At 48.3% G+C, this 26,419-nt stretch overlaps 1 protein-coding gene across 1 annotated transcript in view; it reads right to left on the reverse strand.

The window, feature by feature from the left end:
• Nucleotides 1-26,419, reverse strand: part of TLL2 (tolloid like 2) — a 118,231-nt gene that overhangs the window by 64,490 nt on the left and 27,322 nt on the right. The window contains exon 3 of the mRNA XM_059395909.1: nucleotides 7,097-7,174. Coding sequence (XP_059251892.1) covers nucleotides 7,097-7,174 — 78 coding nt within the window. The remainder of the gene's footprint in view (nucleotides 1-7,096; nucleotides 7,175-26,419) is intronic.

The following is a 26,419-nucleotide window of genomic DNA, read 5'->3' on the forward strand; positions in this document are numbered from 1 at the left end:
CCAACATGGGGAACAGGATTTCAGATTCAGTTTCTCATAGATGATATATTTTTACCCACACTTAGAGCCTAGGAAAGAGAACAAGATTTCTTGCCACTCCTCTTAACCATTGGGCAGAATATTTTTTTTACTCTCTCTCTCTTTTTTAATGAGTATGAAGCCCTTTGAGGGTGTTCATTTTATGCAATATCTCATGCTTCACATGGACCAAGGCCATCTCTCCTATATTTATAGGCATGAAGACACCAGCCCCCGTCCCCCAAATCTTAGCCCAATTTGAATGCCCTCTACACATTCTTGCCACCATCTGAAGCTTAATTCTGTGGATTTGTGTTCCCTCTTCTCTTCTAATCATGGAAATTTCTCTTTCTATCCTTTGTTCTTAACTCTGTATCTTTTATTTGGGATGTTGGGAAGGTTATATATTATTTTCAGCAGTTCTGTTTTTGTATGGGGGTTCCTACTAATTCAATTGGTCATACGAACAAGAAGCCTGTCATGTAATACCTTTTAAACATGAAAATAATTGTTTTACTGGTAAAATTTCTAGATCAGAAGTCATACACTTGCAACTTTTGGGATAAACCCAACCCACAGATGTGCTTTGGTTGGCCTGGACACTTTTGGCCCACAATATGGGTTTTTTTTTTGTTGTTGTTGTTGTTTTAATATCACTTTAGAAGCCAACTTTTACAAATCAAGGGATTTCACATCAGGATCCAGATTTTCTAGTTTTTCTTTAAAGACAGAAAGATGTGGCAACACTGGGCCCACGTTCCCTCCATCATTTACAACCCCTTCGAGTTCAGTAGTACCTGCTCACCATAGGTACAGCATATGTTGTCCTGGTTGTGGGAGCCTCTCCCCCACTTCCCATTGTCCTATATAGCCCACACACACCCCCGCCACATTACCTGCTGGGCCTTTGCAGCTATGCCAACGCCAGACAACAAATTGCATCCAAATGCATTCAAATGTGAGTTGCCCCCATCGGCAGGGAAGCTCCCCAGGGAGGGCACCCATCCCGGCAGGCCTGCTCAGTACTCCAGGCACACCCAGAACAGCGCCTACTTGCTGGTAAGTATGCACTGCTTTTGCAGTCTGAATGAATTAATTAAAGAATGGAAGAGTTATTCTAAAAATAAACAGCCCAACAGTCCAAACAATTCCGTGGCGGAAACGCCTCCAAAATGTTGGCAGCCCTAAGGCCCTTAATGTTTAAACCCTGAGAATCATCATGTCTGAAGTAATCACAGGCAGCGATGTAGCAAGTGGAAGTTTATTATTCATTTCCCAGAGGGTTTTCAACAAGTCTCTTAATTTTCTTCTGCCGCCAACTCTCCTTTGGAGAATGGGCAGAAATAGTCCCCTAGTCGAGGGACCAGTGCTGAGACAGCCCATGTTTCTCAGACAAGCTGGGCTGCGTCCGCACGTGGGCCGCTCTGGCAAGGGCTGGGCTGCGGCCGAGTCAGCGTGGGAAAATCTGAAGTGCACCTGGAAGGAGACGGGGCTGTAATTTCCAGAGATGGGTTATTGAATGACAGCTTCCCCCTCGGTCCAGTGAGAAATTTAATTTGCCGAGGACTCAACACAGGAAGCATTTGCCGATTAAAAATATGTCTAAACAGATGTTCTGCTGAGCCTGGAAGAAGGATCTTAATGCAACTGTCATTATTGGATTTTCTTGGATTACTACTATCTGGAATCAGAGTCCACAGAGAAGGATGTAATTATTGATTATGGCCAAGAGTCCTACATTTGAAGAGGAGCTCAGGGGCATCTGAAAGGATTTAACACGCTGCGGGGGGAAGGCAGGGGGTGCTGGGGGATAAAGTCCATTTAAATTCTCTGGCTCGGGGAGCAGACCCTGTCCTCTGCGGCCACAGCTCTTCAAGGTTCCATCTCCAGCAGAAGGCACAGGCGTGTCATAAACAGAACCAGGCCCACCCCAGCCTTCTCAAGTGAGGCACTGGGAATTTTCCATGATTTGACTGGTCAGCCCCACACTGGGAGCAAACATCCTGAGAGTCCAGCCGTCCACAACACCTCCCACCCCAGGGTGGTGGGCAACATAGCAGCTGGCCTGCAAACCTGGAGAGGCTCCTCCTCCCTGAGGAGGCCCTCCGTGAAAGTGGAGACTGAATTATTCCCCATGACAGTTTTCGAACCTGGCTGCACATGTGAATCGGCTGGGGAGCTTTTAAAAAATTCTGGTGTCCGCCCCCTACCCCGAGATTGCCACTCAATCAAACAAGAGTGGAACCCAGGCATGATAGTTTTTAAAGCTCCCAGGTAGTTCCAAAGCACAGGGACGTTTGAGAACCATAGATAAGGTTAAGAGCAGGGGATTGTTTAGGGTCTGAAGAGACTTAGGTTCAAGATAAATGCTGCCATTTGCTACTTGTGTGGCCTTGGATAAGGCACTCTTCTTGCCTTCGGAATCTTCCTTCCTGCCGCATGCTGGTGTTGTGGGCACTGAACCAGGTAATGAATGTCAAATGCCTGCCATGGTGAGGGTTCCAAGCGAGCTTCAGTAATCGCTAGCCAGGTCTGCATTTGGGGACGGGCTAGAAAGAATGCCTAAAATTAGGTTCAGTGGTAACACCCATTACTGACATTAGTGACATTCAGGGGTTTGCGTGCTGGGCAGTGCTTTGTAAGTGCCAACAGTGCAAACAAGATTCCACTGTGATTTCCTGCAGCACAAAGCCCTTAGGAACTGTTACTGGGAGTGAAAGGTCCATTCTCATCTATGAAGATGGTTCTGGAAATCGGGCTCTATCGTAACAGTCAACAGCTTCATTGGAGGAGCAGTTACACACTCCATTTCATTAATCCCATTAGCAGCCCTGAAATGCAGGCTGAGCGCTCATCTCCAGGGGAGGGAGACTCCTCGGACCAAACAGTCTGCCAGGGGGATGCTGAGTGAGCAATTCTCTGAGCCGCCCCCCACCTTCCCGCCCTTCCCAGAGCTGGGAGCACAAATCCCTGCCGTCAGGGCTGAGGGGAGCCACATAATGCCAGGAAATAAGCCTGCTGCTGAAGCCAGGGGGCCGTGGTGGGGAGGGGGGCTTCCCTCAGATCCTTTCTCCTGCTTGGGCGGTCTCTTTTTCTGGGGGTGTTGGGAGGGGGTCAGGTTGTGATGAAAGGGGAATCTGAGATTGACACAACTTGTCTTATCTTTAATTCAAACAAAACAAGCAGCACCCACGCTGGCGCCTGACAGGGCCCTGGAGAGATGGATCGGATGGAGGGAAGGCTGGAGGGACAGGCTAGAACGGCCTGCCTGCGGCTCACCTCTGAGGGTGCCAAGGGTCTCCTTCCCCATCAGGCTTGCCCGAGATGCTTAAAGATGTGTCTGTCTGCTGCTGCAATATGGTGTGGAGAAACTTGGCCTAGCCTTGACTCTCTTTCAAAAAAAACCGGGGTCACTGGATGGTCTGCAGACTAGGATTTAGCCCACTGTAGGGATGTGAGGCATGGTGGCTAGGGCAGTGCTTTCACTGTCCTCCTTAAAAAGCCCAAGGAGATCTCGTGTTTCTGTGCAGGTGCCAGGCACAAGGCAACCTACCAGAGGCGGCATGGTAATGAGCTGCGGCAGCCATATTCCTTCCGGTCTCCCTTAATTGTGTTTCTGTGCAGCTGCTGCACAGCTGCGGAATCCCAGTCCAGAGGTGGAGGGTGTCCTTCCAGGGCTGCATAACATTATTCTTGGAGGTGGAGGTAAAGAGGAAAAAGTGGAGAAGCTACAGTCACTGAGTACCTCTTAAATTCCAGACACCTGGCTATGCACTTTGCATAAATATTTCTAATTCTCTCCAAACCTCATGTGAATACTTACCTGAGGTCCTAACTACTAAGTGGCTAAGCTGAAGTACAAACCCACGTGCGTCTGATGGTCCAAGTTTATTTGGTTGGGTCATTTTACACCAACAAAGGAGGCAATACTACGAACCCTGACCCTGTCCATTGCTGGTGGGCAGGTAAGAGGCAGTGAGAGAAGGCTGGAGTTGGTCTCTAAGCATGGCCACAGCTCTCCTCTCCATGAGCTCATGATGCTATTCGCATTAAGGGGTGGAATCTCTTTTCTTCCTCTTGAAGCTGAGCAGCCCTTTTGGCTTGTCTGACCAATAGACTATGGCAGAAGGAGCATTCTGGGTACTCTTGAGTTCAGGCCTTAAAGAGACTGGTGGCTTCTGGCTCTTCCCTCTGAGAAGCTAGCCGCCATATTGTAAAAAATGGCAAGTTAGACAGCTAGATGAAAACCCATGTGGCGAGAAGAGCCACATGGAGGCCCATGTGACTACAGCTTTTTTTTTGGACCACCCAGGCCAGCCCAGGCCAGCTGCTAGATGAATGCAGTCAAGTGAGTGACCCAGCTGATGTCAGCCAAAGAAACACCCCACGGAATCCAGTCAACCCACAGGATCGTGAAAGATAACAAATCACTGTCTGAAGTCACTAAGATTAGGAATGGTTTTAGGCAACGATAAATCACTTAGGAAGGAAAAATCAGGTGTGGCATCTACATTACTGCGGTGCTAGCAAACCCCTCTAGTTTCGGTCCCACCTCCTAGGCTCCATTGTCGGCACAACGTGCTGGTCATCCGTGGCCAAATCAGAGTGCCATGGAGATTACGAGATGTCTGGGGAATCTGAGAAAGCACAAGTCAAAATACTTTGAAAAAGCAAAGCAGGAAACCACAGATTTTCAAGGAAGCCCTGCACACGGTCCCAGCAACATGCTATGAGAGGGAGAAACAAATGTACATTTGACAAAGGAGGGGGTGCGACGTGGGAGCTGATGGATCTGCCTTTGTCTGAAAGAGGCCAAACTGGTAAGTGGGGAGGATCAGCAACCCAACAGAAAAATGGGCAAAGACAGGAAGAGGCAGATCACAGAAGTGCACCCCTATGTCACTGGCAAAGGCAGGAAAAGAGGCTGGGAGTCAGCAGCAGGCAGGGAAATCCAAATTCAATAATAATAAACTCCTATTTACATTATCAAAAACAGAGAGCACGTAGTGCTGGAGAGGATGGGGTAAGAGGGGCACACTCACAAGTCACTCTGGAAATGTGAGCAGCTTTAAGCCCACTCCAGGAACACCTGTTAAAAACATCCCAAATGCGTAGGATTTAGGTTTGGGAACGTCTACTGTGGCATTGCTCGTGATGGCAAAAACTTGACAGGGAGTGAATGTTAATAGATAAGGGAACCATTGGCTCAATTATGGCCCATCCACGCCAGGAATATTTTGCAAAATATTCAGAAGAATAAACCGAAGCTATCACCAGTGCATTATTCAGGGATTTTCCCATGACATACTGCTGAGTGAGAAAAGCAGGATTCATAAAAAGCACGTATCGAATAGGATCCCGTTTTGTAAAACGATGAAGCTTATATTTGCATGTGTGTTTACATCCCTACAGAAGTGTCTGTGTGAACACACGTGCATGGAGGAAAATACGAAGGGTGCCCACAGAACCATCGGCTGGGGTTACTTGGGGAAGGGCAGAGGAGCGAGATGTGGGGAAGAGAAGGAAGGAAGGTAGCCCAATCAAAGGGAAACGAATTTTTAAAAAAATTAAGAAAGGATATGATGGTACCGTTACATGTATGCATTTGTGTGAAATGATATATATGCATATGTATGTATAAAATACAAAATAGCATTCATTAAAGCGAAAACATAAAGCAAATAATGATTTCTACTTTATCCCTAAATAGGCATCCTTGAAAACAAGGATTCTGGCATGTAAAAATTATTCCTTTTGACAGGGCCAGTGGTGGGATGGATAACCCATCTGACTGTAGATCAGAAGATTCTAGAAATTATTTCTTTTGACACTGTGTGTCAACTCTACTTCAATAAACAAAATTTATTCCCTCTGCCCTGCATTTATTTTATGTAGAAGAAGCGTCATCGGCAGCAGCAAGCCCTGATTCCTGCAGGGTGCTGGCCAGACAGAAGCCCACCCAGCAGCTTCTCTCAGCCAGCATGGCTTCTGAGCGGGAAAAACTCCTCCACATGGAGATGCTTCCAGTGAGACGCCCTCCTCGCAATCCCAGGAAGGCGCACACGTGTGAGCGTCAGTATGTAGACAGACAGACTTCCAGGCAGGCACCTGCTGATGAGTGTCCCTGCCCACAGGCGGGCACAACCTCACCAGCCCCCTCCCCCAGCCTCTCACAAGGTCTCTGAGCTACACCTTCTCCACAGCTCCCATCCTAGCTTTATTTTCCCTCCTTGCCTCCCACGCCCACTTGTTCTTGTTCTTGTTCAGATGTCTAGTCCCCAAAGCTCCATGATCCCTCCTGTCAGCCCTTGGGGGTTGCAACTCACAAGCTAAGCAGCGGTGAGAAAGGTCAAAGCCAGACTGAAGACCATTCCGTCCCTAAGTAGCCAAACACCACCCTCAGCCAGTCCGTCCTCAACAAAAGGACACACTCCCCCGTGCCCAGAGACTTTGGTGCTCCTAGTCCACTAAGATAGCAAGTAAAAAGTGGAATAAGAGGTTCCCAAAGCTGGGGCACCTGGGTGGTTCAGTTGGTGAAGCATCTGCCATCCACTCAGGTCCTGATCTCAGAGTCCTGGGATCGAGCCCCGGATCGGACTCCCTGCTCAGCAGAGTCTGCTTTTCCCTCTCCTTCTGCCCCTCTGCCTGCTCACTCTCAAATAAAAAAAATTTTTAGACCACAGTTAACGTTAGGTTACGTACACCTCACAACAAAGGTAATCCGCTTGGTAGCTAAACACTTTAGACCACAGTTAACGTTAGGTTACGCACACCTCACAACAAAGGTAAAAAAATTTTTTAAGAGGTTTGCAAAGCCAGGGGCAGGGGGAAAAGGGGAGTGACTTCTTAGTGGCTGTGGGGTCTCCTTTGGGGTGATGAAAATTTTATGGAACAAAAATTTTTCTGGAATGAAATAGTGGGATGGTCATACAACACTGTGAATGCACTTAATGTCACTAAGTTATCCACATTAAAATGGTTAAAATGGAAATTTTATATTATGTGAAATTTATCACAGCTGAAATGGGAAAAAAAAAATAAGTAAAAGACCCAAAGGCCTGGGAGGGCCTGACATTACCCTTGCTAGCTTCCTCACTGCTGGTGTTGGCAGCTGTTGCATTCTCCCAGCCCTCAAATGGCTGTTCCTCTAGTCCACCTAAAGGAACGAGAAAGAAAAGTGAGGATGCATCAACCTTCTTTGTAGGAGCACCAGGAGCTCGGGAGCAAACTTGATCCCCTGGGGGATGACCAGGATCCCTGGCAGAGCAGGAAAGATTTGACAACACGGGTTGATTGAGAGCCCATCACGGGCGGGGCACCGTTCTAGATGCAAGGGCGGAAAAGAACCCGCTTTTTCATACCACGCACATAATTCACCAGTTAGAAATGTATTACTCTCCTCCGTCAGTTCAAGGGTACTTTGAGTCAAATATACAAAGTTAGGAGGCAAATCCCAAAGTCAACCTGGAAGTCAGCTTCCTTGCGCTTACCCCAATTAGGAAGCCCGCATCGCATGTAAACAGGACACCAGCTTCTGAATGCAGCGAGGAGCAACTGCTTTTAAATACGTGATGTGGTCAGCTACTGCCTTGGCTTAAGTAGGCATTTGGGTTTTCTCTTTGGGGTGAGTCTCATTTTAGAAATTGTTCTGTTGACTTTATATATCAGACTCTGCAAACACGGCCTCAGTCAAAGGACAGGCATGCTTGTCTTTATTTGCGAGTAGCCCTTGTGTATAAACCTGGTTCACATCTGTCCCCACCAGGAAGGCGGTCAACCAGCCATGAGTGTTAGACCTACGGTGAGCTGGACCTGAGTGCGGTTCCAGGAGCCGGGGGACTCAGCAGTGAGCTAAGACAAGACAGATGGGTCAAATGGGCAGCGGGACGAGAAACGCAAGGTAAGAGAACAAAAGGACAAAGTCATTGTGGGTTCAGAAAATCTGCAGATTGGATGCAGGATAAGGTAGAGTGCTCAAAAGGGGCCTTCCCTGACCATGGACGCAGAGGTCTGGGCCAGGACCAGGAAAGAATCTGGACTGGGAATGAGCTTGCCCCACGGAAGGGCTCATGGTGGTAGGCAAGGGGGAACCAGGCAGCGAGGGAGGCCAGATCCACAGGGATATGAGGAATATAGTTGCATGCAGGGAAGCAGGGAGCCTGATGGATTAGATACGAGGGACTGAGAGAGGTCCCCAGTGACTCCCACATTTGGGGGTTGAACAACTGGGTGGGCTGTGACACCAGGGAGCAGATCTGAGGACAGAGCCTATGTCCAGAAGAGACTATTGTACATATGAAACCACATCCAAGCACCTACAGTATAATCAACTTATACAAAAATAATTTCTTGCGTCTGTTTAGAAATCTGCAGCTCATGGAGCTGTTTCTCCCTCATTAAACATTCTGTGGCAGAGGGAGTGTAACCCCATTTTACAGAGGAGAAAATCAAGTCACAAAATGAGTGGCCCAGGGTCGTGCTCAGGACACCGTCTCCCGGTCAGAAGCCTGAGGATCTTCCCTGTGCTCCACAGCCCACAGGCTTCCAGCAATGCTCAAGGTAAGGTCCCAAACAGGTGACCCAATGACCTGGCCCAGCACAACCCTGGGAGCCGGCCCTGAGGCCCCGCAGCCGGGCCTCCACCACACAGCCCGCCTCTTTTCCTCTCCTGCCGGCGACCCTGGCGGCGGACCAGGCGCACGCTGACATTTTTGCGGGCCTTCATCCTGCTCGTTCTGTGGCCTCTCTGGCCAACTTGGAATCCGCTCACACACTCCCTGCAGCTGCCGGGGGGTTGGCTGCCAGCTCCCAGCCCTCTGGGTATTCTTCCAGCTGCGGTATCATTTCCTCTCGGGCTGAAGGTCAGGGGAAATCCCGATGGTGTGAAAATCACAGGCCGGCAGAGGAATGTGGCATGTGAGGAGCGAGGGGGAGCCTGAAGCCAGAGCTCCAGGAAAAGCTCCGTCTCTGCTGCGTAACTGCGGCTAAGACCTTGGGCGTTTGTATTTTTCATCTGTCAAATGGGCTGTTTGTTTTGAAGACCAAATGAGGTAATGGGTTTGTTTAGGCACTAACTCATTCAACAAATATTTATCCAACACCTGCTACAGGCCAGATGCTGTTTCTGCTGCTCAGGATACAACACAGAACAAACTCTACCCTGACCTCATGGAAATTATATTCTGATGGAAGGGAGGGGAGAAAACAATAAGCAAATAGGCGACTAAATATTTAAGTCAGTTGCTGAGAGGCGCTACAAAGAAAATAAATGAGGGTGAGGGGGAAAAGGGGAAGTCTAGGGTTAAGGGGTTGCTGTTTCGTGGGAGACGGAAAAGCAGAAACCTGGAGAGTGTGAAGGAGAGAGTCTACCGAAGACTGGGGAAGAACATTTCAAACTGGGAAAAACAAGGGGTGCAAAGGCCCTGGGGTGGGAGTGCGGGCTTGGTGGTAGGGAGGAGGTATGACTGGAATGGAGCAGATGAGAGACAGTAGTAGGTAGTGTGGCCAGAGGGCAGTGGAGAGTCTGGAGGGTTGGCTTGTGTGGTGCCATTTCCAGGATTTGGCTTTTATTCCGAGGGATCCAGGCGGGAGCCAGAGAACACGAGAGGGCTCTGGAACGGCACCAGTTTGAATGTGACCAGGGTTACTAGCAGTGGACAGGAGAGGACTCAGAGGCTGGCTTTCGGAAGGAAACTCCACACAGCAGCAGCCCCGCAGAGAAGGTCGGTCAGTTTAGATGTGCTTGGCCCCTGAGAAAGGGGTGGAGGGAGGCGAAGGAACGAAAGCTGAAGGACCCCCGGGCACAGCCTGGGTTTAGGGTTAGCTGTAGGCTGTGGCAGAGGAGGGCCGGGGTGGAGGACTTCTGACCCACTCGGCCCCCTGGTGCTCAGAGCTATAAAAGGAGCTCGAGCTCTGATGTTGAGGCAAGAACGGGCCCCTTAGTAGCTAGAGGGGGGAAAGGATCAGTGTTTACCAAGTCCAGTGATGGAGCCGAACACGCACTAAGAATAGGGCTAAATGCCCTCGTTGTATTGTGTTTAATGATTGTCGCCTCACAAAGACACAATGACAAAACAGCCATAACCATCCGCATTTTCCAGGGAGGACACAAGGCTCCAAAAGGTGAATCGACTTGCCTGTCTCGAGGGAACAGAGATGGTTTGCAAGGGAGATGGATGAAGGCGGGGGTGGGGGGTGTCTTATCCGACTCTCCAAATCTTTACTCCTTCCACTCAGCTTCGGGACCAGAAAGAACAAGTGCGGTGCCAGGGTCGCTCTCCCTGATGAAACCCTTCCTGAGGCTCCCCACTGCCCTTGGGATGAGTTCTAATTCCCTGAGGCCTCTCCTGCCTGGTGCCCTGGGGCTTCCTGCTACTTCCCTGCTGTCCTATTCAGCCACCCATTCTCACCTATAGCACCTTCATTTCTATTTTCCTCAGCCACACCCACCTCTCCGCTGGCCGGATCCTAGTGGTGCTTTAAATTTCCGCAGGGACACCACTTCCTCTAAGACACTGTCCCACAGTTCCTCCCAGGTTAGCAGCACTCTGTGTGCTCGTGCAGGGCTCGGGCTGATTCACGTCCCAAACCGCAAGGTGTGGACCTCTCCTGTCCATTCAGAGGATCCTTCAGTTTGGTTTCTAGTTTTTAGCATCTTGATGAAAGGGCCCTTGTCTTGTCCAACAATGAACACTGCGCCTGGCAGATAGCAGACACTCAGTAAAATACGGGATGGACGGATGAATGGACTGATGGACGGATGGACGAGTCAGGTAGACAGTTCTTAAAAAGATAACTCAATCTTTTCTAACTCAGCCTAACAGATGGAACAAATGGTTTTCATCAGCTTTTATGGAGAAAGGGAAGCAGATATTCTTGGGACAATGGTTCTCGACCTTCACTGCAATTTGGGATCACCTGGGAAGCTTTTTAGACAAACCAGCCCGGAGACCGGGACCCACCCATTCAGAGGTTCTTATTGAATCAGTCTGGGCCTGGGCTGGGCCTCAGGATTTTCAAAAGCTCCTGAGGGGAGTCTAAGGTACAGCCAAGCTTGTGATTCTCGACTCAGAGAACCTGTAAGAGGAAGCCTTATCTTAAATTTTCTTACAACTAAACTCTTCCTTCCCAAGCTCCCCAGGAATGAAGATGTGGAGCTGGAAACACATCAAACACTAAACAACAACAACAACAACAAAACTCCTTTCTCACATCTGTATCAATGAAAAATGTTGCTCTCTTCCAGTAAAAGCTAGCAAGTGAGTAAGGCAGGTGTGACAGTGGCTGGAACAGCAGCCCCAGGCACCATGGAACAGGAAGAAAAATATAGCCTGCCTGAGACAAAGATTGGGGACAAGGGCGGAGGGAGCATATTTCAGGGTGTGGGGCTATATTTTTCCTTGGGTGTAACTGCAAGACAAAAAATATTTGAAAAAAAAAATACATATATACGCCCGTATTTGATCTTTGGTTAATTACTCTTCGGTGAGAGGATATGCAGAGACCTTGTAGATTTCATTAGTCACAGGGGCTTATTCAAACGTCTCCTTTGCATAAGAAACCCAGGCTTACAGCTGGTCTCTGGGAAAGAATGCCCTCCAGGCCTTGAAAAGAGAGCTACAGGGCTGTTCACGCTCTCACTGAAACACAGCAGAGGTCAACGGCCCGTGATGCATGGGGCCAGGCTGAAATGTTTCTATCCAGCATTTGCAATTCAATCCCACAGTTTCCTTTATAGAACAATTCACTAAATTCAGAGTTGTTCTTTTTTCTAATTCACCATATAATTCACCTCCCAAGTTCAATTAAGAAGCAATCTGTTAGCAACTTTGGGAGCAAGCTGCTTTTCTTTGGGAAAGCCCAATTTTCTTCCGCTCCCAACAAAAAGTAGCTTAATTATATGCATCATACGAGACATTGATGTATACACAACACTCCTCCACCATAATTAATGAAATATTAACTATATACATCCAAAGACATCTAGGCAAAAAGAGATGGGCTCTTCCAAAGCCCAGGAGGACAGAGCCTTGTCCCAAATATCAATACTGATCATTTGAATATATGTTCATGCATAATGACTATGAATTAATATTCATTAATATGGTTTTATAGACAAAACTTGATATCAGTTATTCCTTCTATCCCTCATTCATAGAATCTAACATTACGTAGTCCTTGCTTTTCTTAAACACAAGAATAACTATGATTTTAAAAATTTTTTTATTTTTTATTAACATATAATGTATTATTAGCCCAGGGGTACAGGTCTGTGAATCGCCAGGTTTACACACTTCACAGCACTCACCATAGCACACACCTTCCCCAATGTCCATAACCCAAACCACCTTCTCCCTACCCACCTCCCCCCAGCAAACCTCAGTTTGTTTTGTGAGATTAAGAATCTCTTATGGTTTGTCTCCCTCCCTATCCCATCTTGTTTCATTTTTTTCCTTCCCTAACCCCCAAACCCCCCACGTTGCCTCTCAAATTCTTCATATCAGGTAGATCATATGATAATTGTCTTTCTCTGATTGACTTATTTCGCTCAGCATAATATCCTCTAGTTCCATCCAGGTCGTTGCAAATGGCAAGATTTCATTTCTTTTGATGGCTGCATAGTATTCCATTGTATATATATACCACCTCTTCTTTATCCATTCATCTATTGATGGACATCTAGATTCTTTCCATAGTTTGGCTATTGTGGACATTGCTGCTATAAACATTCGGGTGCATGTGCCCCTTCGGATCACTACATTTGTATCTTTAGGGTAAATACCCAGTAGTGCAATTGCTGGCTCATAGAGTAGCTCTATTTTCAACTTTCTGAGGAACCTCTATGCTGAATAACTACCATTTTTAAAGTGTTGATTATTTTCAGGTACTATACAGACGTAAATCAATTTAATCCTCAAGCCAACCCTTTGAGGTAGGTATCATTCCCATTTAACATGCAGGGTAACTGAGGCTTAGGGTAGTTAAGATATCATTGGACACACACAGCCATTGGGTAGAAAGGTTGAGATTCTCTCCAGACAGTCTGGTGTCAAATGCTTTAATATACATCACACACTGAAGTAACCCTGCCAGGCAACCTATACTCTCCATTTACTGACTTTTATTTCGTTTAAAAAAAAAAAAAACTTTATTTGAGAGAGAATGTGAGCTAAAGAACACAAACAGGGGTAGCAGCAGAGGGAAAGGGAGAAGCAGATTCCCCACTTAGAAGGGAGCCTGACATGGGGTTTGATCTCAGGACCCCAGGATCACGACAGGAGCCAAGGCAGATGCTTAACTGACTGAGCCACCTGGGCATCCCCTCCATTTACTCACTTTTAATACACCTGTATTTACAGCTATGACGCACCAGAGGTGGGTAAATCTATCATGAAACTGCTTTGCTTTACTCTAATAATAATAATTTTAAAATCTCTAGCAAAAGATCCTAAAAATCGCTTTATTACTAGTCTCTTCAATAAATCCTGGCTGAGGGTCTGCTTTGGGCCGCACGGGGCTGGGCTCCTAAAGACAGGACAACCAGGGCATGCCTTTATGGGGCCTTCATGGTTCTCGTGCAAAGCATAAAAATCAACAATAAACAATGACATCATTCCACAGAGGGATGAAGCACTTTGAAGAAATCAGAACAGTTTTATGAAAGAGCAATGGGGGATGAGAGCCCAGGGATGGCATTTGAGCTGAGACCCAGACTCTCTTCCATCTGGGGAGAGCACTCCAGCGAAAAAACAAAACCAAAACACAACCAAAGCAGAAACTAGCAAACAAAAATCCAGCAAGTAAAACTGAGTCTTGCTGGCTGGAGCCAGGGCTGAGAGCAGGCAGCATGGCAGGAGGGCCTGAGGAATGCATGGCCAGCTCCTGTAAGCCTTTCTGATCCTCACAACCATGCCTTAAACGGTCTTAATTTGCCATGCCCTTTGGTCAGATGTAATATGCACAGCAATCCCATGAGTAAGTAACATTATTCCTCTTTTACAGAAGAGAAAACAGAGGGTCAGCAGTAAGTTGTTGGAGGTCACCCAGCGGCTAAGTGATGGGATCTGCATTACTGGTCTGGCCCATCTGACTCCAGAACCCGTGTTCCTCTGCCCTCTAGCCCACACCTGTGTGAATGTGGTCTGAGTGAACATCTCAGGCCAGGCTGACAGATGACATAGCTGCCTACCTCCGTCAGTATAAGAAACACCTGCTCGGCGGAGGTTTTCATTATTCATTAGATTAAAAAAGGGGGGTGCCAAGACCCCTTAACAGGTTGATTTGGGAATGAACTAGTCAACCAACCACTATGGTAACCAATGTGCAATCCTCAGCAATTTGGTGCCAAGTAAATTTTATATCTATGCCAGATTTCAAATGCTACAGAAGGGAAAGGGAAAATGAGTTAAAAGATCATTGCCAGCTTTCGTTAATGAAATGATTTAATATCAGCAAGTGTATAATAAAAAGGGAATTCTTATACACTGCTGGTGGGGCAGGAATATAAATTGGTAACATTTATGAGGTAATTTAGCAAGATGTATCAAAACAGGCAGTAAAATGACTTTGACCCAAGAATATGACTTCTGGATATGGGCACAAAGGAACTGATTGACAATAAAGACAAAGACTGTTTCATCTCCACATTTTTACAATAAAAACTGTGCTAACTACACCCCCAATTGGGGGAGGGTAGTAAAATGAATTACTATGTAATGGAACACTATGTAACCTCAAAAACTGTTTTAGAAGAGAGTTTACCAAGTGGGAAAAATGTTCATATTGTAAATCAAAAAACGGGTAAGGAAATAATGCCCAGGGTGATTCCAGTAGAACTGGGTATGATCCCATCTCTCCTGGAAAAGCATCACAAAAAAAATGGCGGAGAAAAGACGGGGATGGAAATACCCACAAGGCTCATCGTGATGATCTCTGGTCGGTGACGTTTGGGTGAATTTTCTTTTCCTACATACCTTTTGAAACTTCCAAATTGTGATTACTTTTATAATCAGGAAACAAAGGGATCCCCACCCAAAAAGAGCTAGATTATAGCACACACTTGGTTATGACATGTGCTCTGACTTTGTCATGCACATTTGCACACACACGTGCGTATACACATGTATGCGCGCGCGCGCACACACACACACAGAGGCGGCTGCCAGGAAAACCTTTCTCTGCTGGGAACAGGGAACATAGTTGCAAGAAACAGAGCTGTGTTTCTGCAGATGAAAATGTTGTGGGTCTGTGGTATTTTCTGCTTTTCTGTTCTGACCATGGAAGGAAAAAGTCATGAGTCCGCACCTTAGCAAGATGGAAGGCAAGGAAAGCTCATGGCTGAGGAGTGAGAGGGCCAGTCAGAACCTTCTTCCCTCAGGTAGTGCTAGGTACTCGATTCCCAGATCCGGCCCTCCCTTCTCCAGCCAGTCACCTGGCTCCCACCCGTGTTCGAGCACTGGCTGATGAGGCCTCAGGACTTGCTTGGCTCCAGGGGCCAGCTCATGGACGGCTTCTTCATCACGCAAATTAGAGCTGCTCTCTTTCCAGAGCCTCTATCCAGACAGCCACTCGGCTTGGCATTGGACCCTCCTCCTACCCTGAATGCTGGCTCCTGCGTTTTTCCTGGTCCCTGATTTTTGTTAGAATGAGGCCAGACCTTTAGCCTAGGTGTGATCTCGAAGTGCTCGCTGCTGCTCACCTGGCTTCAAGCCTCCAGTGTTCTCCTGAGCCTGGGCTCTGGGGACTCTCACACACGTGGCCCAAGGCCTTTCACACCCAGCCTGGCCTTGGCTTCTCCGAAGGCTGTTTCCATCATTTATTGCTGCATAGCAAACTATCCCTCTCAACAGAGTGGCTTAAAATCATCATTTTATGCTTGCTTCTGAGTCTGTGGGCCAGGAATTGGGGGCAGAGAACCAGTGGCGTTGGCTTGTCTGCTCCATAGCGTCTGGAGCCTTAGCGGGGAGAATTCAGAGGGCTGGGGGAGGACTGTACATGGCTCGTGTGCAGCTGCATGTCTGGGGACTCGGCTCTCTTCCATGTGGCCTCTATTTCCAGTCCTCTTGGGCTTCCTAACAGCATGGCTCTCCTGGCAGGATGCTTCCAAGAGGCAGCATTCCAAAACGATACGTCCCAGTGTGCCACTGCTTTGTACAAGCCCCTGCTTCCATCACGCTCTCTAGGGTTCTACTGGCCAAGCAGGTCCCACATTGGAGCCCAGGGTCTCAGAGGGAGAGGACAGTACCAGGGAACGGCAGTGCCTGGGGAGGTCTGCACGAATGTAACAGCCTACCTCCCGCCTACCTGATCTCTGTTTGCCTGAGGTTCCGGGAAATCGGGGTGGGGGGGGGGTGCAAGATGAGCCTGCAGCGTAAGTGCCAGGGCCAGAGGGCTTCGGATACAGCCTTTACTTCACCACATCCTAGCTGTGTGAACTTGAACAAGTCATTGAACGCTTTGCTCTTTCAGATTCCTCATCCATAAAGTGAGGGTAAGAGGATTCACCTCCTAGGGTTGTTATGAAGATTAAGAGAGCGAATACCCGCAAGGCATAGAACAAGGCTGGCCCCAAACCAGCACTCAGAGTTAGCTACTCCCACGATTACTATGATCACCATTGACTCTAAGTCATCCTCAGTCACACAGCCAGAAAGAGGCAAAACTCAGATGCAATCCCAGGCTCCAGTGAGGCTTTTATAACATGGGGTGATTTGGAGGCTTCTCCCATGCATAGATTTCTAGAAGCTTCTGAAGGCGTGCTTCTAAAGCAGGGAGTGGTCAGGTATGTCAGTGGTGGGGCACTAGAGAGACACGGGGGTAAAAATTCAGATGATCAACAAGGTGCTTGTGTGTTAACTGCCTGCCTCCATGACACCCTCTAAAACACCAGCTCCATCTTCCATGATGCATCCCAGGCCTGTGACGGGCCTGGCAAACAGGGAGGGAGGGAGGCAAGGGAGACCAGAGGACATGGAGTTGGGACTCCAAAGAAGAAGTGAAGACATCCTCAAGCGGGCAGACCATAGCAATGGAGAGGAGGGTGCTTAAGTGAGCTCGTTAGGTGATGGCACTCCAAACACTGCTATGTTTGGGGCACAGATGGCTAAGAGAAGCAGGTAGAGGAAAGCCCAAGTCTGGTCTGAGATGTGATCAAGGCACTCCCTTCCACAGTCATCATGCCAAAATAGGCCATTGGAGAGGAACGTTTCAGATGACCCAACAGAATAGTCAACGCAAGAGACCTGGGGTAAGTTTAACAGGAAATGTGTCTCACTGCACTGGGAGAATTACACACTTTATTGCAATCTGTAAAGATAATAGTAAGTGAGGAAGAATAATTCTATGTTCCTGGATGGAGTGAGTAAATGATATAAATGGGTCAGTTTCTCCAAAGGAAGTTAAGAATTTAATGCAAACATGATGCAAATTCTAAGAAGATTTTCTTGGGGTCCTCTTAGATTTTTGTAGAAATGTGATTCCTAGACTCACCTAGAAGAATAAACAAGTGAGATTATCTAAGACTTTAAAAAACAAAAACAAAAACAAAAACAAAAAACCCAGAGCAAGGGCGATGAGGAATAACGCAGCCCATCAAATATTAAACACACGAAGAAACTAACATGACAAGACACATAAGTGAATGGAACACAAAACACACACTACATGATAAAGGAAAATATCGCCAAACCACCAGGAAAGAAGATGCGGTAGACGGTGTTGAGCTTATTATTTAGAAATTAGGGGGAAGAGTATCGAACCTAACCTCAGAGAAAACCCAAATGGATAGAAAGAGTGAAGTGTAAACAAACCAACCATAGGAAAACATTAGAAAAAATATTATTTCCCAAAGTTATAGAAGGAAAATTTTTATATGTTCATTAGCATAAGAAAAAGAAAAATTTGGTTTGACACATTCAACTTTAAAAACTTTCAAACATTTGTGTATCAGAAAGATAAATGCCTTAAATTGGAAACAAATCACCCAGACAGGGGAAGATGTCTAGACTGACGGTGACAGTGGGTACAATCCTTATTATACAAATAGTCCAAGCAACTCAATGAGAAAAACTCTGTATCCAGTAGACATTGGATAAAGGAAGTTGGTGAACACGCCACAGAAGAAAAATCTAACCGGTAGGTAATTATACAGACGTTTACCCCCGAGAAATGAAAATAAAAGCAAAATGAGATACCATTTTCCCAACAATTTAAGTGGCAAAGTAATGAGGTTAATGGTAACAATTATGCTGAGTCTGGGGGAAATGGAATTTTCCCTTTGTGAGGAGTTGTTCGTGCAGCCGCTTCGGTGACCATCACAGGACTAGGTACTAGGAACACACAGACACATGCTAGTTCACAGAGCTCACTGCCCCGCCTGGCAGGAAAGGAAGCGATCGGGGCATGCGGGGGCTTCCCAGAGAAGGAGTGGAAGAGTTCGAGGGAAAGGAGGATGGTAAGGGGCAAAGACATTGCTGGCCATGGGGCCAGCCTATGGGGGGACACTTCAGCCCAAGTCCCACCAGAGTGTGCTCCCAATGCATCATCCCAACTTCTCTTCCTCACCTGCCATGTCCCACCAGCCCGCCAGCCACCCCGCACCACTCCATTCTCCCTGCCAAGCTCCCCCTGAATGACAGCATTCAACCTCTGCCTTCCCCCTGTAGCGCACAATCCTTCCAGCTACAGCCCTCGTCAAAATACCCAGGCCCAGCTCTGCCTCCTCCAGGAAGTATCCCCTCCTCCATGCTTTATGACCTCTCCTTTTCGTGACACATGCTTAACAAATACGTCCATCCGAGTTGAACGGGACGGGACTGGCGAATGTTGGCATGCGTTATCCCAACCAATATTCACTGCACCTGCAGGGGGTGAGGATTTGCTATTGTCCCCATTACAGGTGAGGAAACCAAGTTCCCCGATGTAAAGTACTTGATCTGGGGTCAGCAGCCGGCATGCAGCAGAGCTGGGAGGTCTAACCCCCAGCTCTTGGTCTTTGCCTCTGGGCTCTGTCCCTTACTGTGTGACAGGAGCAGCGAATGAAGGGGAAACCCCAGAGGCTGAAGAAAGGGTTACCTAGACACGAGGGGTAGGAGTCTCACTGCGCAGTAAGAAGTTCAGAAGAGGCACATGTGTGTCCTCATAGAACAATCTTAGAAGGGTTTTATCACATGGCTTTTGCACAGATGATCAAATGACCGGTAAAGGTTTATAGATGTCTTAAAGAGCAAGCCCCAGAGATTGGATCGCAGAAGGAGTAGCAGGGAACTCAAGAAAACAGAGGAAGACCAACCCAAGCCCTCTCCAGAGAACTGGAGAAGAAAAGCAGAAAGGATCACAGAGCACTGTGGCCTGTCTTTGACCTTTCTGGGGAGAAGTCAGCTCGGTTCAAGGAGAGTTGCAGGGCAATGGCTTCACCGTTAGGACATGATACAGCTAAACAGAGGTTAAGGTGACTAGGGTTTTTCTAGGTGAAGGCATTTGTCGGTGAAGTGTAATGGCCCCTTTGCTTCAGAGCAGTTAATATCTATTAATGGTTCCATCTCAATGACTCACTAGGGCACAAAGACCCTGTTCTGATGCCAGGGCATTTGCTGGGCCATAAAACATGCCCTCCAAGGCCCTGAGTGTGCCCTGTCTGCCCTTTCCTGTGTTTCTTCCTCAGTGCCATGCAGAGCCCCAGACAAGGCACGCTGTATTGCAAGGAGGTGCCAGAGACTGAAAGTTCAAGAAAAGAGTCTCCAAAAGAAGGATCTTCTTTCACATTGCCAGGCAACAGCTGAAGCTCTGGGACACTCCTTCCTTGGCGGAGAAGAGAGAAGCGGCATGGTCAATGCCATGAGAGCTGATTTGGGGCCCAAGGATGGTGTCCTTTACCCACTGGCCAGTATGCAAACTCAGATGTCAGAGCTGGGGGGCCAGGCAAGCAACACATCAGAGTGCAAAAGCCTAGCCTAGAGAGATGAAGAGGGCTAGTGGGGTCTGTGGCAAGCCACAGAGCGCGTGCTCCTCCGCAGGTCAACCCATCCTTATGCAACTCCATTGATTGTTGCCACGTGGAAATTCTGGATCAGCGTGGCCAGATCTCCCAACTTTTCAAGAGAAGCCAGAGTTAGTTCCGGATTTTTATGAGAAATCTGATTTTTTTCAAATGTTGGCAGCAAGTTTAAAAATGTGAGCACTACAAAACAAACAAAACACATCTGCAGACCAGATTTGGCTGATAGGCTGAAGGCTTAGGACCTCTGGGCAGCTGAGGGAATGGGAAAGCCATGCCTCTAGGGGGTGCCAACGTCAGAAGAGACAGGAGCTCCTTCCTCGGGCAATGGCAGCCCAGGTCTAGGAGTGCAGGAGGGCAGCAGAAAACCTGGGAAGCAGAAAGCAAGAAGTAGCGGAAGCGAATTAGAGGCTCAGTGCCAAGGCCAGCTGGGGCTTTTCACTCACTGTTTGCGGGCAAACAAGCTCATTAAAGGACACCGAAGAGAAATAAGATGACCAGAACATAGGAGGAGAATTCCCTGGCAGCTCCGCCACCATCATCACCTCCTCTCCCTGGACCTCCTTGGAAACCACAGAAATAATGACCTGCAGACCTCGCTATAAACTGCCCCCAGAGAAATGGGATTTTGCACCGGCCATCCTGCACATCAGCCACAGGTTAGCACAATGCCGAGGAAACAGGAGTCTCATCACAAACACACTGGCAGGACCGCCAGCTGCCCCTGAGGCTGCATCTCCAGCTCTCTGGGCCCACCCACTTGTCACTAGTGCTTGGTGGCTTTGCCGTGGGAGACCGTCACGGCTCTCTTGACCTCTCTCCTGCCCATTGTTGTGTGTTGCTGTTTTCTAAGAAAGGATGTAGGGAGGCAACAGCCAGGTTTCTGCCCATGCCTAGGGGAACCCACTGGAGCATCTCAGGTTCGATACAATTTGAGCAGAACATTCTGAAGTTCCAGGAGTCATCAGCTGAAGGAGGAGTCAAAGGTCCTGTGGTTCTCTAAGCAGCGGTGCATGCAGCAGAGAGCACACATTAAGTCTCCATACATTTCCAGATTATCATTGGCAAAAGAACCAAGAGATGCCTTTGTGGCCCTTAGGAAGCTTAGAATGCAACCCTTCATTCTATAGATAAGCAAAGTAAAGTCCCATGAAGCCAAGTGACATGGCTAAGGTCTGTCACAGCAGCTAACTTTGAAGGGCTGTGGCCTTTTGTCCAAAACAACTGAGTTCATTATCACACCCAAGAAGAAGACACTTGAGTAAAAAGTACATTTGCGACAGAGGTCATTTTCCCACTGTGACAAAATCTAGAAGGGCCAATTACAAAAGCAAAGGTGCGTAGCTTTAAGAAAACAAAATACTAACTTAAAAATATTTGGGGGGTGATTTTTTGTTGGATACAAGCATCCTTTATTTTATCCAAAAGGATTCACCACCAGGTTCTCTTAAGTCAGTATGGGGAATATTTTTTATGTCTAGGTCACTGATACTAGAACGAGCGATTGGAAGGCAGCATAAATAAGCAAGGATGAGTTATTTCATTTTGTTCTGCTCTAGAGATCTACTATTTAAGATCCACTTTAAAAAAAAGATTTTATTTTATTTATTTATTTGACAGAGAGAGAGATCACAAGTAGGCAGAAAGTCAGGCAGAGAGAGAGAGACAGAGAGAGGAGGAAGCAGGCTCCCAGCTGAGCAGAGAGCCCAATGTGGGGCTCAATCCCAGGACCCTGAGATCATGACTCAAGCTAAAGGTGAGTGACCCACTGAGTCACCCAGGTGCCCCAAGATCTACTACTTAAGTTAAAAACAGGCAACATAGAATTCCATCCAATAAATACAAACAAAGACATACCCAGTTAAAGGGCAGTAAGAAACAGAATCAGATTATGAAGAACCAAAGAATGATGTCTGGGGAGGTAAGGCACAGCCTTTCTGATAGCCAAACTGAGGGACAATGACTGGGTCCTCCTCTGCTACTGGCAATCCCCCGCTCCCGTGAGGGTGTGCTCCCAGAGCCCATGTATTAAGATGGCTGATGGGAACTCATAAAGTATTTCCTCATGGAAATAATATCAATGGCAAAGTGGGTGTGAGGTCACCAGGCATGGCCCCAAGATCAAGTTAACCCAAAAGGGGCTGCCTCCACAGCTCCACTCCTGAGGGTTTCACTCATCACCTCCTCAAAGGGAAGGCTGCTCCATCATTCATTGTTCTCTGGAGTGACGGACACAGACTCACCTGTTTCCATCATAGCTTTGGTGCCTCCACCTACCTCCCTGGGGCTCTGTCAGCTCTCTGGTCAACTCACGTTATACTCTCTCCTTGGGAGACTCCTTCTACTCTTAGGACTTCCACAGTCCCTTGCCTAGGGAGGCACTGAAGGCATCCAGCAGAGGACACTTGAGTTGAGGATCATGATGGAAACTCAGGCATGGCGGCCACGATGGGTCAGGTACAAGAAGAGGCAAATGCAAAAATAAGGCACTCTGTGGTCCCTGAGAAGAGGTGCCAGCTCTGCTCCTTTCTCTCCAATTCCTACTCCAGTTCCCAAGAGGCTGGCTCTTCTCTATTTCAGTCTATAGGTGGCCCTGAGAATATATTCTTTTTTTTTTTTTTAAAGATTATTCATTTATTTATTTGACACAGAGAGAGAGAGATCACAAGTAGGTAGAGAGGCAGGCAGAGAGAGAGTGGGAAGCAGGTTCCTGGCTGAGCAGAGAGCCCAACTCGGGGCTCAATCCCAGGACCCTGAGATCATGACCTGAGCCACCCAGATGCCCCCCTGAGAATATATTCTTAAGTAAATTCTTCACTTGAGCTATCTTTTTTTTAAAGATTTTATTTATTTATTTGACAGAGAGAAATCACAAGTAGATGGAGAGGCAGGCAGAGAGAGAGAGGGAAGCAGGCTCCCTGCTGAGCAGAGAGCCCGACGCAGGGCTCGATCCCAGGACCCTGGGATCACGACCCGAGCCGAAGGCAGCGGCTTAACCCACTGAGCCACCCAGGCGCCCCTTCACTTGAGCTATCTTGAGGGGGATTCTGTAAAGTGAAACGGAGAGAACTTTGCCTACAATACCAGGTGTTAAATCTTATTTGTCCTGGCTTCTCAAGCAGATCTCCCAATTTTGACTCAGGCTCCTGCATTCAAGGCTCATGAGGGGCCCCGGATTGTGGCTCCCTGAATGAGGGCCCGAGGGTGGTCACTGCTCCTCCCTCACCCAGCCCCATACCCCACTGTGGCTCCAAGTGGACGGCCCGCCCAGTGTCCCCAAATTCTGAGAAATGCAGTCATAACAAAAATCAGCCGAAAGGTGAATTTACTTTTCCCAACACTTCAAGTTCACAGCGAACTCTGGCTTCAATCCAAGTTATAAGTCAGCCTCTGAATGAGGCCCCAGGGAATGAGATGATAGAATCCTTATGTTGCATTCTTTTTTTCTTCCCAAAGAACAGATGTGCATTTTATCAGATGCCTTTTCATCATCTCAAATCATCTTACTAAATTGAAGACTTTATGGGCAGAATAACTGCCAGGCCTTGCCCAACTCCTGCCCCACTGCCCTCCCCTTCTCGGCTGTTAACTCTAGTCTGTGGGGTCAGTCCCGCCCTACACTGTGGCCAGCCCTGTCCTAGGTCAGGGGTGGGGGTGGGGGTAGATGTGGAGAGTTTAGGCTCAACATGGGAGGGTCTCGGCAGCACTTTACCTTTGACCCGGTTTGGATCTGTGTGCTCCTGCCTAATTTCTGACCCTTGTCTTCATTTTATTCTCTCGGGCCAAGTCTCCAGCTTATCATCCTCCCTAATATTTATGCCCCAGAAGGATTGGGGGGTCCTTGCCTTGTCCTCCCAAGCTCACAGCACAAAATGAGAACTTCCTACGAGTTCGACTAAAGGTCCTTCTGATGCTATTTGCCTGGGTCTCCACTCTTGCCCTCCTGGTGGCCCTGCTTTGCCCCCTGGCAGGCCCTGTGCCCCAGGCTGGATCCCCAACACCAACTCCTGCCTGGATGACAGCTGTCACCTGGGGCCTTCCCTCTGCCTACTGGACCACACCTCCTCTGGGAGATCGGTGGCTGCCCCACACCAGCAGGGGCTTTGGATCTCAGTTCCCCCCACTCTAGGCTGCCCCATTCCTCCCATACCCTAAAACATGGCCATAATCACATCCATCATTAACGCACCATCTCTTGAATGCCAGAAGAGAAAGTGGGCATCCTTGGTACTGAGCACAGAAGGGGTCCCCCATTAGCATCTGCTACCTGAAGGAGGGAGGGACGGAACGTTGGTGTCAGAGGGTCAGGAGAGCTGTGAGGCAGACACACGCCAGAGAAGGAGTTCAGCAAGTAAAGATCAAGTTCTACCCCAGGAGGCAAGGAGAATTCTCAGAGGAGGGCAGGGATGATGGGAGCGGTCAGCTGGGGGCGGGGAGGGGCTGCAGGTCTCGGGGGGAGAAGGGATAAAAGGAGCCCTGGAGGAGTGAGCAGGAATGCTGGCACTCCCTCTTGGGCATGGAAAAGACTTAAGAACCACATTCTCCCTCTGCGAATTTATGTGAGGGGCACCACAAAGATAAGCTTTCAGCCACATGGCTAAATGATGCCTTTTTTGGACACTTCCTGCAAGGCAGTCAGGGCTTGCCGAGCCCGAGGACATCACTCCGGGCATCACTCCCTAAGCATCTCTTCCACAGGGCTGGTACCCCACATTCAGTGCATCCTGCATTCAAGCAAACAGTCCTAACCCCAGCTGACCTCTGGGGGGAGCAGAGGAGCAGGGAGGCGCAGAGGCCACCAAGCACTCCTGAGACTGGTGGCCCCATCCGCAGACCACAGGTGTTTTGTCTGGCACCTTTCTCGAGCAGAGCCTGACGGCAGAACGAAAGAAGACGAGACAAGACCTAAGATGAGTCACGGCTGGGATAGGCTGGGGGATGTGGCAAGGCACACAGTGACCATGACCGGAGACCACTGAGGGCACGCTGAGGTGCAGCCCCGATGGTACACAGAACTCTTCCATGTCTTTCCCCATCAGCTCTCAAGGGTGCTGATGGGGAGAACCAGTCTCCCCAGTTCAAGGGGACAGCGTCAGTGGTGAGGTCAGCAGCTGTTTCCAGAAGCAGTGGAGTGTAGAGGCTAAAAGGAGGGCCTTTGACCTGAAAGTTAAGTCCTAATCTGGGTTTGGCCAATAATCCCTTGTATTAGAGTTAGTTACACACCTCTCTGAACGCTAGCCTTCGTGTCTATGCCAAGAATGCCCACCGCCTAGAACCATTGTGTGAAGGTTAAATGAGATCACATGTTTAGAGTCCGTAAGACATTCGCAGCATATAGCAAATGCTCGCTAGTATCATTCTCTTTGTCCTCGCTACTAGCATCCAATCCATTTTCAGGTCTCTCTCTGGCAACAGTGCAATCCTAGAGTTTGACACAGGAGGACCGGAGAAGGCTAGGGAACTGACAGAGATGTCCCAAGGATGGCCCAGCTCCAGAGACCGCAGGGAGGATGTGCAGAGCACACAGAGCAATGACAGAGAATTCTGGGGCTTACGGGGGGATGTGAAGTCAGAGACACAGAGGTGGCCAAGAGAAAAGAGAAGACAGAAGGGGCAGCCCAGGGGCAGCCCCAGAGGCTATGATTACGGGCCACCTACCAGGGGTCAGGCCCTAGCCTAAGTGCTTTTCCTATCACCTTTCAATCCCACTGCTAGACAGGCACTAATAACCCATTTTACAGATAAGGGACGAGTCACCCTGCGCCCCTCAGCTAATCAATACAGAGCCAGAGAGGAAAACTGAGGCCCACCTGTCTCCAACATCCAAGCCTTTCTACACTGCAGTTCTGCAAGGTCCGGAGGTCCCCATAAGAAGAACATCTCATGTGGCTCTTCAGTGGGCATGGTGAGGTCAGGTGATGGCAACGTGTGCCGTTCCAAGTCATGGGCAGAGTGAGAAAAGGAACTCTAAGAGCTTGAAGAATCCGCCAGGTGGAAGGGTCCTCAGGATTGGGAGAGGAGGCCCAGAGAAGGGAGGCAAGGCATCCCAACCTACGTCTTTCATGCCTGCTACTTCATTCTTTTGAACTCAGGAGCCCAAACCACGTTGCCCTCCACCTTGTGTGTTTAGCAGAAGAGGTGTCTCCAAACTCAGAAACGGGGCTCTCGGGCTCTGCTCCATCCCACTGAAGACGATGCAAGGCGGTCGGAGAGTGTGTGCGTGCCTGCGTGTGTGTCTGTGTGTGTGTCCCGCTAAGTACTTCCTTCACTACACAGCTAATCCGATTAGCTGCTTTAGGAAACTCGGCAATGTTAATTCAAGGGTCCCATTCATAGAACAGCTTGGCCCATGCCTGCTCAGAGCTCCCATTCTTCTATCTGCAAATAAAATGCACACAGAAGGACTTT

This window comes from Mustela nigripes, chromosome 4 (genome assembly GCF_022355385.1).
Source record: "Mustela nigripes isolate SB6536 chromosome 4, MUSNIG.SB6536, whole genome shotgun sequence".
Classification (NCBI taxonomy): Eukaryota; Metazoa; Chordata; class Mammalia; order Carnivora; family Mustelidae; genus Mustela; species Mustela nigripes.